The sequence below is a fragment of the Mixophyes fleayi genome, chromosome 5 (assembly GCF_038048845.1).
Source record: "Mixophyes fleayi isolate aMixFle1 chromosome 5, aMixFle1.hap1, whole genome shotgun sequence".
In the NCBI taxonomy this organism is placed as follows: Eukaryota; Metazoa; Chordata; class Amphibia; order Anura; family Limnodynastidae; genus Mixophyes; species Mixophyes fleayi.
In genome coordinates this window covers 224,082,661-224,099,095 of record NC_134406.1, presented here as the reverse complement: position 1 = coordinate 224,099,095, position 16,435 = coordinate 224,082,661, and the positions used below count along the sequence as shown (strand labels likewise).

The 16,435-nt window shown below is 41.9% G+C and overlaps 1 protein-coding gene across 1 annotated transcript in view; it reads right to left on the bottom strand.

The window, feature by feature from the left end:
• Positions 1 to 15,987, bottom strand: part of RP1 (RP1 axonemal microtubule associated) — a 195,451-nt gene extending 179,464 nt beyond the window's left edge. Inside the window, exon 1 of the mRNA XM_075214421.1 lies at positions 15,750 to 15,987. Coding sequence (XP_075070522.1) covers positions 15,750 to 15,751 — 2 coding nt within the window. The 5' untranslated portion in view covers positions 15,752 to 15,987. The remainder of the gene's footprint in view (positions 1 to 15,749) is intronic.
• Positions 15,988 to 16,435: the final 448 nt, after the last annotated feature.

The following is a 16,435-nucleotide window of genomic DNA, read 5'->3' as shown; positions in this document are numbered from 1 at the left end:
ATCTACCAAATAATTTTTAGCACTCCTCAGTGCTTTTGGGGTGTCCTCCCTAATTGTGCATTAATATTTCTGGCTGTCAAAAGTCATTTCTGTCAGCAGTATCTACTAAATAATTTTTAGCACACCTCAGTGCTTTTGGGGTGTCCTCCCTAATTGTGAATTAATATTTCTGGCTGTCAAAAGTCATATCTGTCAGCAGTATCTACTAAATAATTTTTAGCACTCCTCAGTGCTTTTGGGGTGTCCTCCCTAATTGTGCATTAATATTTCTGGCTGTCAAAAGTCATATCTGTCAGCAGTATCTACTAAATAATTTTTAGCACTCCTCAGTGCTTTTGGGGTGTCCTCCCTAATTGTGCATTAATATTTCTGGCTGTCAAAAGTCATATCTGTCAGCAGTATCTACTAAATAATTTTTAGCACTCCTCAGTGCTTTTGGGGTGTCCTCCTTAATTGTGCAATAATATTTCTGGCTGTCAAAAGTCATATCTGTCAGCAGTATCTACTAAATAATTTTTAGCACTCCTCAGTGCTTTTGGGGTGTCCTCCCTAATTGTGCATTAATATTTCTGGCTGTCAAAAGTCATAACTGTCAGCAGTATCTACTAAATAATTTTTAGCACTCCCCAGTGGTTTGCGCTCAGAATGGATTCAAAGCAGTCCACATATGATCTGAATGAGCAACCAGGTTCTGTCACCAGTCCTGATGTTAGTGTTCCCAGTACGTCATCTGGCCAAGGCGATGTCAAACAACAGAGTGTTTTCAAATTAGTGCAAAAAACAAAAACCAAAAAAAAATTTACTGTATTGAAGCGAAAAAGAAGTGTAACTGAGCAAAAGTTAAGTGACGATAAAAAAAAATTGCAAGCATGCCATTCTACACACGCAGTGGCAAAGAGAGAATGAGGCCTTCACCTTTGGCTATTAGTGGCAGATCCCAAAAAGTTACCCAGCCTACAATTGGTGCACAACTACTGTTACGCGTCAAAGCCGAGCTGCAAGATAACAGTGAGGCATTACAGGAGAATATTTGCTCTGATTCACAAATGACAACAATCCCTGTGGAGAGTCCATCCAACAGTGGGATGTCTGATCGTGAGCATTCTGCTGATGTGTGCCTTAATAGCCCGAGTGTAGCCGGTGATACCCAAATTGAGGATGCCACTTTGGAATTAGAAGAGGATGAGCGGGAGATTTATGTAGGCGACAAGGGCGCTAATGAGGATGTTGATGAGGATGAGGTTGTTTGTGTAAGTCCTGCACCAGTGGCAGCAGTTCTGGCACGTGACAAGAAAAAGGCCATTGTCATGCCTGGGCATAAAACAAAAAAATCCACTTCTTATGTATGGAATTATTTCTACCCAAATCCAGACAACAATTGTATAGCCATTTGTAGTGTATGTGAAGCCACAGTCAGTCGAGGGAGGGACCTTAACCATCTTGGAACCTCGTCTATGTTACGCCATTTAACGAGAGTTCATGGCAAAGTGTTGGGAAAAGCTGAAAGTTCTTCCCAAAAGAATACAAGCACTCCCTCATCAGCTAAGACCCTCCGCTCACCGACATACCGACGGCTACAAAATACACCCACCACACCATCCTCATCAATATCCTCAGTAGCGCTCGGAGTTAGCCCGGCATCCCACTTAAGGCTGGATGACTCCTGCACTATTATTGATTCCTCTGAAGAAAGCGTTAGTCCTGCTGCTGCTGTTGCTGCTGCTGGGGGTGAATCGTCATCCCAGTGGCAGGTTAATAAAATGAGCAGTCCTACATTTCAGCAATTAACTGTGAAACAATCATTTGTGAGGGGAAGCAAATATGACAGCAGTCACCCAGTCGCCAAGCGAATCACAGGCGCCATGGCTGCTATGTTAGTGTTAGATCTGCGTCCAATCTCCACAATAAACGCAGCTGGTTTTTCACAGTTAATTGAGGTTTTGTGTCCGCGTTACAGAATTCCATCGCGACACCATTTCTCCCGTAAAGCTATTCCACAACTATACCAAAAAGTGTGTAAAAATGTAGAGATTGCGCTGAAAAATGCCATTCTGCCCACTGTTCACTTAACCACAGATATGTGGACAAGTGGAAGTGGCCAAACCAAAGACTATATGACTGTGACAGCCCACTGGGTTGGTCATTCACCTTCACCAGCAGGAACAGCAGCAGCATGTACACCACTACGTAACATTTGTCACAGGCAGGCCACTCTTTGTATCACCAGCTTCACTAACAGGCATACGGCTGACAATTTGTTACGCAAATTGAGAGATGTGATTGATGCATGGCTTATACCACTCGGACTCTCCCCAGGGTATGTCATTTCAGATAACGCCAACAATATAGTGCAAGCATTACAGCTGGGTGATTTCCAACATATTCCCTGTTTTTGCTCACACCATCAACTTGGTGGTGCAGAGCTTCCTACGAAATAACCGTGAGGTGCAGGAGATGCTTTCGGTGGCCCGTAAAATTTCAGGCCATTTCAGGCATTCAGCCACAGCATGTAGGAGATTACAGCAGCTCCAAGAGCAGTTTAACTTGCCCTGCCACCAACTTAAGCAAGAGGTGGTAACTCGGTGGAATTCCACCCTGTACATGCTTCAGAGGATGGAGGAACAGCGCAAAGCCATCCAAGCATATTGCACAAGTCATGACATTGGGAAAGGAGGGGGGATGTATTTCACTCTTGCACAGTGGGGAATCCTTTCAGTGCTGTGCAAGGTGCTGAAACCATCTGAAGTTGTGACATGTGAGGTCAGTGCAGACTCTGCTAGTTTGAGCCAAGTCATTCCTTTAATTAGACTATTGGAAAAGCAGCTTGAGAAAATGAAGGAGGAGCTGAAAGCAAGCAATTCAGCAAAGTATGTTGGCCTTGTCGATCAAGTACTTAATTCGCTTCACAATGACCCTCGAGTTTTTAAGATCTTGAACTCGGATCAGTACGTTTTGGCCACTGTGCTTGATCCAAGGTTTAAAACCTACATTGAGTCTTTACTTGTAAATGAGCGAGATGTGAACTTTTGCAAGGAGCTATTGCTCAGCAAGTTGGCCGCTGAACTGGGCCTCGGCTTGACGACGTGTCCTCCTTCACTTTCTCAAGCTGTTGCTCGTAAAAAATTAAATTTCCAAAAAAGAAGCAGGGAAGACACAGGGGGCAGACCAGAACAATTTAACATCTGGGCTGGTTTGAAGGATTTTTCAAAAAAATGTGTCACTTTGCCCATAACTCCATCCAATATGAGTATAAACATGCAAAGGATGGTGGAGGATTACTTTCAAGAGGTAGTTGATATGGAAATGTCAGACAGTCCCTTTCCTTACTGGGAAGAAAAGCAGGCCATTTGGAAACCCATGTACAAACTTGCTTTGCAATACCTAAGCTGCCCACCCTCCAGTGTGTACTCTGAACGAGTGTTCAGCACAGCAGGGAACTTAGTCAGTGATCGCCGTAGAAGGTTACTTCCCAAAAATGTGGAGAAAATGATGTTTATAAAAATGAACTACATCTTCCACGAGGAAGGCCTTCACCATCCAAGACATCCAAGCACTGACTGTTCTCTAATGGCGGATTCAAGCGGCGATGAATTGATAGTCTGTGATGATGACGTACACACTGATGAGGGTGAGGATTAAGCTGAAGATGATGCCGATAACATCTTTTTAAAACTTTCTATGTAAGTGTAGGGTGCAATCTACCCCAAAAGAGGAAAGGGACTTGTGGCATTTCCATATCACATACCATCTTGAAAGGCTGCTGTTAGGGCAATTTATCATTAAGGGTAGGGTGTCATAGACAGAGTGACCCTAAACTGGCTTTGTCCATTTTTCATAATATTGTACAGTCTATAATGGCTGAATTTTTGGGTATTTTATACAAGTGGAGGGGGGCCTAGAGAGACAGAAACCAAACTGGCTTTTTCCATGTCAATTAATATTGTACAGTCTATAATGGCTGAATTTTTTGGTATTTTATACAAGTGGAGGGGGGCCTAGAGAGACAGAGTGACCCCAAACTGTCTTTCTCCATGTCAATTAATATTGTACAGTCTATAATGGCTGAATTTTTTAGTATTTTATACAAGTGGAGGGGGGCCTAGAGAGACAGAAACCAAACTGGCTTTCTCCATGTCAATTAATATTGTACAGTCTATAATGGCTGAATTTTTTGGTATTTTATACAAGTGGAGGGGGACCTTGAGAGACAGAAACCAAACTGGCTTTTTCCATTTCTTTACATATTTAACTATAAGTGTAGGGTGTAATATACATTCAAAGACTATGGCTGCATTGCCAATATGCATAGATGGAGAGGAAGACAATCTGTTTTGTGTGTAGAATAGGCCTACCAACGAAGAATTAAACTGTTTTTTTGGATGATTTATTACCTCAACAATTAGATTACTTGTCTCTAAAACAGTTGGAGCACTAAATTGGGTTAATTTAGGCCCAAAAACATGGATTTTCCAAAAAAATAGCAAAACAAAACCAAACAAAACCAAAACCAAAACCAAAACACGCAATGGCGGTTTTGCAAAACCAAAACCAAAACCAAAACACGACGGTAATCCAGATCCAAAACCGAATCCAAAACCAAAACACGGGGGTCAGTGACCATCTCTAGTAACTATACCCAGTTTTCTTCCCATTTAAAAGGTTCAGAATAAGCTTTGCTTTGTGCTTGGGCGTATCAGGAAGTGAAGGAGTTAGTTTGGGACAATACGACCATATATGGGGCAGCACAGGGGTGTAGCGGTTAGCACTGCTGCCGTACAGCACTGGGGTCATGGGTTCAATGTCCCGACCATGTCCTTATCTGTGAGGAGTTTGTATGTTCTCCCCGTGTTTACGTGGGTTTCCTCCACGTGCTCCGGTTTCCTCCCACACTCCAAAAATATACTGGTAGGTTAATAGGCTGCTAACAAATTGACCCTATTCTATTCTATGGGGCAGGGACTGATGTGAGCGAGTTCTCTGTACAGCGCTGCGGAATTAGTGGCGCTATATAAATAAATGATGATGATTTATTAGGACAGCTCGGGTAAATTGCATTAAGACATGTTGGAAATAAATTCCATCCATAAAGGATTTTATAGAGATGTTCCTTTAGTGTGGCAAATATCAAACTTTTAGCTATTTTTTTTATGATTTCGGGACAAACTAATCAACTTCCAATGTCTCCCCCATGTCCGCTTCTCACTTCCACTCGTTAATCTGTTAAATGTTGAGACTAGACCTCTAGAGGATGCCTTGTCTGAGCAACATTTTACAGAATGCTACTTGTTCCATTTTTACATTTACTCAATGTAAATGAATCGGGAAGCTTACAGTTCTGAAACGCTAAAAAATATACTACTAAAAACATGTTTGCATATATATATATATATTAGAGATGAGCGCACTCGGATTTATGAAATCCGAGCCCACCCGAACGTTGCCGATCCGAGAAAGATCCGGGTATTGGCGCCAAATTCAAATCTGAAACCGAGGCTCTGACTCATAATCCCGTTGTCGGATCTCGCGATACTCGGATCCTATAAATTCCCCGCTAGTCGCCGCCATCTTCACTCGGGCATTGATCAGGGTAGAGGGAGGGTGTGTTAGGTGGTCCTCTGTCCTGCTATATCTCGTACTGTTCAGTTCAGTGCTGTGCTGTGCTGTGCTGTGCTCAGTCCAGTGGTGCTGTGTCCTTTGCTCTGTCCTTCTGAGGTCAGTGGTGCTGCTGGGTCCTGTGCTGTGTCCTGTTCAGTCCAGTGGTGCTGTGTCCTGTGCTCTGTGCTTCTTAGGGCATAGTTATTTCCCCAATATTCCCCTGTGTTTAAAAAAATAAAAAAAAGTTATTTAAAAAAATACCAAAAACTAATTTAATTTTTTTATAACAAAATTTGCACAACCAATCCAGCAGTATAAGCCCATTGGTACTGCAATATTACCAAGTTCACACATTCAGCAGTAAAAGTCCAGTGGTACTGCAATATTACAAAGTTCACACATTCTGCAGTATCAGTCCAGTGGTGCTGTGTCCTGTGCTCTGTCCTGCTGAGTTCCGTAGTGCTGCTGGGTCCTGTGCTGTGTCCTGTTCAGTCCAGTGGTGCTGTGTCCTGTGCTCTGTGCTTCTAAGGGCATAGTTATTTCCCCATTATTCCCAAGTTTTTAAAAAATAAAAAAAAAGTTATAAAAAATATTAAAATAATTTTTTTTTAAAAAAAAGTAATTATAACCAAATTTGCAAAACCAATCCAGCAGTATAAGTCCATTGGTACTGCAATATTACCAAGTTCACACATTCTGCAGTATCTTGTGCTACATATAATGGAGACCAAAAATTTGGAGCATAAAGTAGGTAAGATCAAGACCCACTTCCTCCTAATGCTGAAGCTGCTGCCACTAGTCATGACATAGACGATGAAATGCCATCAACGTCGTCTTCCAAGCCCGATGCCCAATCTCGTAGTACTGGGCATGCAAAATCCAAAAAGCCTAAGTTAAGAAAAAGTAGCAAAAAGAGAAACTTAAAATCATCTGAGGAGAAACGTAAAGTTGCCAATATGCCATTTACGACACGGAGTGGCAAGGAACGGCTTAGGCCCTGGCCCGTGTTCATGACTAGTGGTTCAGCTTCACCCACGGATCTTATCCCTCCTCCTCCTCCCCCCCTACAAAAAATTGAAGAGAGTTATGCTGTCAGCAACAAAACGGCAAACAACTCTGCCTTCTAAAGAGAAATTATCCCAAATCCTCAAGGCGAGTCCAAGGGTGTTGGTGGTTGTCAAGCCTGACCTTCCCATCACTGTACGGGAAGAGGTGGCTCGGGAGGAGCCTATTGATGATGTAGCTGGCGCTGTGGAGGAACTTGATGATGAGGATGGTGATGTGGTTATTGTAAATGAGGCACCAGGGGGGGAAACAGCTGATGTCCATGGGATGAAAAAGCCCATCATCATGCCTGGTCAGAAGACCAAAAAATGCACCTCTTCGGTCTGGAGTTATTTTTAACCAAATCCAGACAACCAATGTATGGCCATATGTAGCTTATGTAAAGCTCAAATAAGCAGGGGTAAGGATCTTGCCCACCTAGGAACATCCTCCCTTATACGTCACCTGAATAACCTTCATAGTTCAGTGGTTAGTTCAGGAACTGGGGCTAGGACCCTCATCGGTACAGGGACACCTAAATCCCGTGGTCCAGTTGGATACACACCAGCAACACCCTCCTCGTCAACTTCCTCCACAATCTCCATCAGATTCAGTCCTGCAGCCCAAGTCAGCAGCCAGACTGAGTCCTCCTCAATACGGGATTCATCCGAGGAATCCTGCAGCGGTACGCCTACTACTGCCACTGCTGCTGTTGCTGCTGTTAGTCGGTCATCTTCCCAGAGGGGAAGTCGTAAGACCGCTAAGTCTTTCACAAAACAATTGACCGTCCAACAGTCGTTTGCCATGACCACAAAATACGATAGTAGTCACCCTATTGCAAACCGTATAACTGCGGCTGTAACTGCAATGTTGGTGTTAGACGTGCGCCCGGTGTCCGCCATCAGTGGAGTGGGATTTAGAGGGTTGATGGAGGTATTGTGTCCCCGGTACCAAATCCCGTCGAGATTCCACTTCACTAGGCAGGCGATACCAAAAATGTACAGAGAAGTACGATCAAGTGTCCTCAGTGCTCTAAAAAATGCAGTTGTACCCACTGTCCACTTAACCACGGACATGTGGACAAGTGGTTCTGGGCAAACGAAGGACTATATGACTGTGACAGCCCACTGGGTAGATGCATCCCCTTCCGCAGCAACAGCAACAGCTGCATCAGTAGCAGCATCTACAAAATGGCTGCTCGTGCAAAGGCAGGCAACATTGTGTATTACAGGCTTTAATAAGAGGCGCAACGCTGACAACATATTAGAGAAACTGAGGGAAATTATCTCCCAGTGGCTTACCCCACTTAGACTCTCATGGGGATTTGTGGTGTCAGACAATGCCAGTAACATTGTGCGGGCATTAAATATGGGCAATTTCCAGCACGTCCCATGTTTTGCCCACACCATTAATTTGGTGGTGCAGCATTACCTCAAGAGTGACAGGGGTGTGCAGGAGATGCTTGCGGTGGTGCGCAAAATTGCTGGACACTTTCGGCATTCAGCCAGTGCCTACCGCAGACTAGAGGCACATCAAAAAAGCATGAACCTGCCCTGCCATCACCTCAAACAAGAGGTAGTGACGCGCTGGAACTCCACCCTCTATATGCTGCAGAGGATGGAGGAGCAGCAAAAGGCCATTCAGGCCTACACAGCCACCTACGACATAGGCAAAGGAGTGGGGATGCGCCTCAGTCAAGCGCAGTGGAGACTGATTTCCGTGTTGTGCAAGGTTCTGCAGCCATTTGAACTTGCCACACGAGAAGTCAGTTCCGACACTGCCAGCTTGAGTCAGGTCATTCCCCTGATCAGGCTGTTGCAGAAGCAGCTGGAGAAAGTGAGGGAGGAGCTGGTAAGCCATTGCGATTACACCAAGCATGTAGCTCTTGTGGATGTAGCCCTTCGTACGCTTTGCCAGGATCCGAGGGTGGTCACTCTTTTAAAGTCAGAGGAATACATTCTGGCCACCGTGCTCGATCCTTGGTTTAAAGCGTATGTTGTGTCTCTGTTTCCGGCGGACACAAGTCTACAGCGGTGCAAAGACCTGCTGGTCAGGAGATTGTCCTCTGAAGAGGACCGTGACATGCCAACAGCTCCACCCTCATTTTCTTCCACATCTATGGCTGCGAGGAAAAAGCTCAGTTTTCCCAAAAGAGGCGCTGGCGGGGATGCTGATAACATCTGGTCCGGACTGAAGGACCTGCCAACCATTGCAGACATGTCTACTCTCGCTGCATTGGATGCTGTCACAATAGAAAAAAATTGTGGATGATTACTTTGCTGACACCATCCAAGTAGACATGTCAGACAGTCCATATTGTTACTGGCAGGAAAAAAAGGCAGTTTGGAAGCCCCTGTACAAACTGGCTCTATTTTACCTGAGTTGTCCCCCCTCCAGTGTGTACTCGGAAAGAGTTTTTAGTGCAGCGGGGAACCTGGTCAGTGAGCGGCGAAGGAGGTTGCTTCCTCATAACGTTGAAAAAATGATGTTTATAAAAATGAATAATCAATTCCTCAATGAAGTACAGCACTGCCCTCCAGATAGTACAGAGGGACCTGTGGTTGTGGAGTCCAGCGGGGACGAATTGATAATGTGTGATGAGGAGGAAGTACACACTGTAGGGGGAGAGGAATCAGAGGTTGAGGATGAGGACGACATCTTGCCTCAGTAGAGCCTGTTTAGTCTGTACAGGGAGAGATGAATAGCTTTTTTGGTGTGGGGGCCCAAACAAACCAATCATTTCAGCCAAAGTTGTTTGGTAGGCCCTGTCGCTGAAATGATTGGTTTGTTAAAGTGTGCATGTCCTATTTCAACAACATAAGGGTGGGTGTGAGGGCCCAAGGACAATTCCATCTTGGAACTTTTTTTTTGCATTATATGACCAATCAACAGTCGTTTGCCATGTTCAAAAAGTAAAACCAAATTTAAACAAATTCAAGAAATTAAACCAAAAGTAAAATGCCCTGTCATAATTTAAAACAAGAGGTATTGACGTGCTCTAAAACTACTGTATTGTTGTTTATATTTTATAAACACTACACTTGAAAGCTTAAGTCTTTCAATGAAAAAGTAACTGTCCATTGCATGAATATTTGCAATAGGGACAATTTTAGGGTTAAGAAAGTCAACTAATAACACTTCGATGCTGTCTGTCTTTATAAACACTATACTTGGAAGTTGGAGGAGGTATTGTGGCCCCGGCACCAAATTTACTACCGGGGCCACTCCACTGTGCAGTCCATATTTAGGTGTATCAGATATTAAACAACGGTGACAGTTGATGCCCAATTTTTTAATTATATTGTTGGCGCTGTAAAAAATTGTGTTCCGGGCACACCACACTACGCAGTCCATACCCTTTTTTGGTGGAATTCTGACCCGTGGAGGGTTTTTTAATTATATTGTGGCCTCGGTACCAAATTGTGTACCGGGGCCACCACACTACGCAGTCAAGATAGATAGATGCGTATCATAGATAAAGTACATTCAGTGGTGTGGGGCAAATTGAAAAATATTCAAAATGCACTGACATTATCAAAAACAAGAGGTTTCCACACGCTGAAACTCCAACATGTATATGATGGAGAGGATGGAAGAGCAGCCGTATGTGCAGTGTAATGCAGACCTGTTGAAGGTTTTTTATATATTTTATTGTGGTGCCCAGTGCCCACTACTCTACGCAGTCCAGATACTATTTTTGGGTGTAATTCTGACCTGTTGAAGGTTTTCTATATATTATATTGTGGTGGCCAGTGGCCAGTCCTCTATGCAGTCCAGATACTATTTTTGGGTGTAATGCAGACCTGTTGAAGGTTTTCTATATATTATATTGTGGTGGCCAGTGGCCAGTCCTCTATGCAGTCCAGATACTATTTTTGGGTGTAATGCAGACCTGTTGAAGGTTTTCTATATATTTTTTATTGTGCTGCCCAGTGCCCACTACTCTACGCAGTCCAGATACTATTTTTGGGTGTAATTCAGACCTGTTGAAGGTTTTCTATATATTATATTGTGGTGGCCAGTGGCCAGTCCTCTATGCAGTCCAGATACTATTTTTGGGTGTAATGCAGACCTGTTAAAGGTTTTCTATATATTTTTTATTGTGGTGCCCAGTGCCCACTACTCTACGCAGTCCAGATACTATTTTTGGGTGTAATTCTGAGCTGTTGAAGGTTTTCTATATATTATATTGTGGTGGCCAGTGGCCAGTCCTCTACGCAGTCCAGATACTATTTTTGGGTGTAATTCTGACCTGTTGAAGGTTTTCTATATATTATATTGTGGTGGCCAGTGGCCAGTCCTCTATGCAGTCCAGATACTATTTTTGGGTGTAATGCAGACCTGTTGAAGGTTTTCTATATATTATATTGTGGTGGCCAGTGGCCAGTCCTCTACGCAGTCCAGATACTATTTTTGGGTGTAATGCAGACCTGTTGAAGGTTTTCTATATATTATATTGTGGTGGCCAGTGGCCAGTCCTCTACGCAGTCCAGATACTATTTTTGGGTGTAATTCTGACCTGTTGAAGGTTTTCTATATATTATATTGTGGTGGCCAGTGGCCAGTCCTCTATGCAGTCCAGATACTATTTTTGGGTGTAATGCAGACCTGTTGAAGGTTTTCTATATATTTTTTATTGTGGTGCCCAGTGCCCACTACTCTACGCAGTCCAGATACTATTTTTGGGTGTAATTCTGAGCTGTTGAAGGTTTTCTATATATTATATTGTGGTGGCCAGTGGCCAGTCCTTTACGCAGTCCAGATACTATTTTTGGGTGTAATTCTGACCTGTTGAAGGTTTTCTATATATTATATTGTGGTGGCCAGTGGCCAGTCCTCTATGCAGTCCAGATACTATTTTTGGGTGTAATGCAGACCTGTTGAAGGTTTTCTATATATTATATTGTGGTGGCCAGTGGCCAGTCCTCTACGCAGTCCAGATACTATTTTTGGGTGTAATGCAGACCTGTTGAAGGTTTTCTATATATTATATTGTGGTGGCCAGTGGCCAGTCCTCTACGCAGTCCAGATACTATTTTTGGGTGTAATTCTGACCTGTTGAAGGTTTTCTATATATTATATTGTGGTGGCCAGTGGCCAGTCCTCTACGCAGTCCAGATACTATTTTTGGGTGTAATTCAGACCAGTTGATGGGCTTTTAATTGTATTGTGGGGAACACTCCTCTACGCAGTCCAGAAAGATACCTCGTTGCAACGTTTTGTACTAAAAAAAATAAATTATTGTGAGGTGTTAGGTGTTCAGAATAGCCTTTAAATTAGTGGAAATTATTGTTATTGAATGTTATTGAGGTTAATAATAGCGTAGGAGTGAAAATAAGCCCAAAAACTTGATTTTTACACTTTTTATTTTTTTTTCAAAAAAAATCCGAATCCAAAACCTTAAATCCGAACCAAAACTTTTCGGCAGGTGTTTTGCAAAACAAATCCGAACCCAAAACATCGAGAAAATCCGGATCCAAAACACAAAACACGAGACCTCAAAAGTCGCCGGTGCACATCCCTAATATATATGCATTATTACTAGCATTTTTAACATTACTATAAAATACAAGTAAACCATTAGAGGGTATGAGGCATAAATGAAAGAGGTGGCAACCCTAGTTTAAGCTGAAATTTTAACTTTTTAGAACTGCCCCAGTAAAATTCTTCTCCACCTACTTTGCTGGACAGCAAGTCCACATGGCAATGCACATAGAGAAGCAATCTCAACTGTCTTTATTAATGTGCTTTTATAAGATTTTACTACATAGGTAGAATTGTGACTACGAGTGTGCTATCACATATAAAGAGCACATGTAAGGTGATGAAGTCATTACATTGAAGGCATAGGTCAAGGTCCAATGCCCGCCACCTCCAAGCACATGTAAAAACTAAATCTTTTTATGGTGAGGAAAGCTCTATGCCACCCTGCTAATTAGAGAATGCCCGCACAAATATACTTTCACCATTCTTGGATCTCATTAAAATATATTGTCCACCCCCAAAATAATTCTTGTTTTGTATGTGGGCACAATACAAAGTGCACAAACATGTCTAACCTGCATTCTGCAAGGAAAACCTCAATACACCATGTGCTCCTATTAAAAGATGCAAGTTATGCACCCCCTGTAGTCAATGCTCTTTAGGTCAGTTAATATATTAAATTTAGGTATAAACAGATAGAACAAGAATAGGCACAGCTGTGAAATGGCATTTGCACTGCAGGCCACAAATGACCTTTAATAACTTTGTACATAATGTACAAGTTACCTATGTATGCAGCGATCCCGTCAGTTCATCTGATTGCTGAATGTTTTTTCACGGTTCAGGCTGAATGATTGGATCTAAAGGGCATATCTATAACCACAGCACTCCATGTGACTGGTATGATAAATGAAATGAATAAATGAAGACCTGCATAGGGATGAATGCACTTAAACGCCAGGCTTGTAGGCTTTTATTGCGCTTACCGTCAGGGGTTAAAATTTTTCCTGGCTTGTTTTGAATTATATCCAATAGGCTTCCACTGGGAGTGGCAAACAATCCTATATAGCACCCAAGGACAGGAAGTTCTCCCTCTTTTGCTTCATGAAATCCCTCCATCCTGTCCTGTCAGAATATATCTGTTAATTATGTGTGGTGTTTGTATTGTTTATCTAACTTTTTTTTCCCCTCTTCAGACGTACGTACATATATATATATATATATATATATATATATATATAATATAGGGTAGAAGGTGAATGTGCAGAAGGAGAATATCAGACATTGGACGTTAATAGATCCCAACAGCAAAGGGCCTTAAAGTATAAACTTAATATAACTTCATTACCATTTTATCCAGATAAGTAAATGATTTGGAAAATAACGAGAATGACATGTTTGTGTATTTAGTTGCTTAGTTACTGCTAATGTGCCATATTGCTATTAATGCAATTAGCACTCTGCCAAATTAGATAGTGATTGGGAATCGAGCAGACATAATAGCCAGTCTAAGTCATTATATTGAGTAGCAATAATATATTACGGATCTGTATGGCTCTGCAGACCTTTTGTGGCCCCTTATAAATAAAAGATAATTATAATTGTTTAAAAATTTATTTTTCTAAATGGATCACCTGATTTTTTGTTATTTAATCAAGTTCCATTCACCCGGTTTTGCATTCATCCAGGTAGATGAACTTACTTTGGGATGCGTCTAGATCATATTCATGCATCATACTAATAAGATTCTTGTATCCGGGAACCCTCATATGTGGGTGTGTAGCTTCCAATGACAGTTATGCAGGGTCAGGTAAGTGCAAAAACAGAATTCTTGTCTTTGAGCATTGTACTAATTTATTTCTGTTTTCAACTCAAATACCTTGTTTGGGTGGACTGATGTTCAAGTACCTGAAGTATGAAGTCCAAATAATAATTTATTGAATTTATTTACCTATTATAAATTAGCCATACAGTAATTCACAATTTTGACCTATGATAATGTTTTGCTATCACAGTGCAACAACAGGATTGAAGTATACTGACTCATGACTCAAAACTGTACACTCTTGAGCTATTAGTAATAAGGCATCAATGCCAGTCACTGGTGGATGCGTCAGAGGAAGACCTGGACCTTCATTTTAGTCACCGTAAGGATAAGAACCAAAGAAAAGTAACAGGAATCTTGGGCCATACCAATACTATATGACTCTAGTGCCTGACTGATATCTGTCATCATAATTACCAACCCTTTATTATATGAGGCTGCCAGCTAACCTTTGAGATTCTCTATAAGTTTCACTTAAAGTATTATTTCTTTAGCAGGACCCAACCGGGGGGCCACATACATAGAGCCTTGGTCGTTAACCTTCTGTATGTGTATTTCAAGGGATACCTTAAATAGATTCAATGTTTGCTTTAGTCCAGTGGATCCCAAACTTTCTCAGTTCGAGGAACCCTTATGCTCTCCATAATGTTTTCAAGACACCCCTAAGCAAAAATAATTACCAAGTAGTCCCCTGATTGCTTATCTCCTGCAATGGCCGCGGCACCCCTTTGAGATCGCCGCGGCACCCAGTTTGGGAACCACTGCTTTAGTCTGTTAAATAGAACTTAAAATACCATTAACATCTCTTAGTGAAGAACAAAACATACACAACTAGTTAGAAATGTGGAATTCTTAATGCATTTCCATGTATAAGTGGTGGCTTGGTAGACATTTACTCAGATTAGGGGTTATTTTGAATAAATTAAAGGATGTATACACATGGTAAGAAGAGGTTTAGAAAGCCTGACATACAGTACATACATCTCACACTAGAACAACCACTTTTAGAGCTTTACTAATTTCAATACAGAGCAATTCAGGATAACAAACACTTTAGAAATAGAGAATAATATGAACAGTCTGTGTGAGGATGAATATAATCAGAATTAAACAGAATATAGGGTGCTATGTAATACCTGCTTTCCAGTGAGCTGGTTCATCCGACTTCATACACCCAGAGGAATTTTAGATCTGTTAGCAGTTAGATGCCAGTAAACCTCTTTGTGGTGGATCATGCAGCTGAATAATGAAAACTTATTTATTCAAAAACTCACTGTTTGTTCTTCATTGAGGCTTTACTGTAGCAACAGTAAATCAACAGTAAATAAAGGCTTGCCACACCTAGTAATCTTTACCATTAAAGCCATGGATTATCTCACTGTTTCAATCCCATACATACACTGTGAATATTGCATCACTGTACAGTGGCCTGAATCCTAAATACTATTTTATTATGTGTTGTGGAGGATTTAATTTTCCTTCAAAGTCAGATCAGTTTTGTTTACTTAGAAAAATAATTCAGAAGATGCCCCATGTACCTTGCCATATTTTAATCAAAGCATATTCAGCATTCTAGGGGCCCATATTGCGTCATTAAGCAAAGGCAGAGCTTAATGATACAATACGTATCATGACGGCCATGCCCCCCACTGCGCTATGCTTTGAACAGCGGCATTGTTAAATTGTTGTCCCTGGCATAAAGCAGGGTTTATCCAGGTGAAAATGTGTATCCTTTAGCTGGATTTGTTTCTAACACTAAATGACATCAGATATAACTAAATTGTCTTACAAGCAAACTTACATCTTGGTCACTTTGTTGACATCTGGGGTAGATCAGCAGATCAGTTACTGTTGTGTGCTCTCTCGATAATAGGGGGTCTCTCTGAGGTCTCTCTGTCCAACTACATATTGCCAGTGATAGGGTTTACATGTTAGGTTCCTGGTTCTGTAGCTTCCATTCCAATTGGTTCTACACTCCTGATACCTGGTTTTGCATTACAGTGACTTCTGGTTCCAGATCCCTGGCTTTACATTATGGTGACTTCTGGCTCTGACCCCTGGTTATGTGTTACAGTGACTTCTGGCTCCTGAGCTCTGGCTCTGTATTATGATGACATCTGGTTCTGCATTATGATGACATCTGGTTCTGCATTATGATGACATCTGGCTCTGCATTAAGATGACTTCTGGCTCTGTATTATGGTGACCCACGGTTCCTGTTCTACATCTTTATTGGTTCTGGTTCCTAACTGTGGCTTCTGACTACAGTGATTTCTGGCACAGACTACTTGGTTTATGAACTCCTCCTCCATCTGCAGTATTCTACTCACAGGTAGCTCTATTGCTGTAAACTCAGCTGTTTGTTCTTTTTTGACTGTGTTATCATCAGTCTGTTTGCCAACCTGCCTCAAGTGAACATCATTAATATCAGAGATTGTTTGCTATTGTGAATCAATGTCAGAGACACTTATACATTACCAATGACTG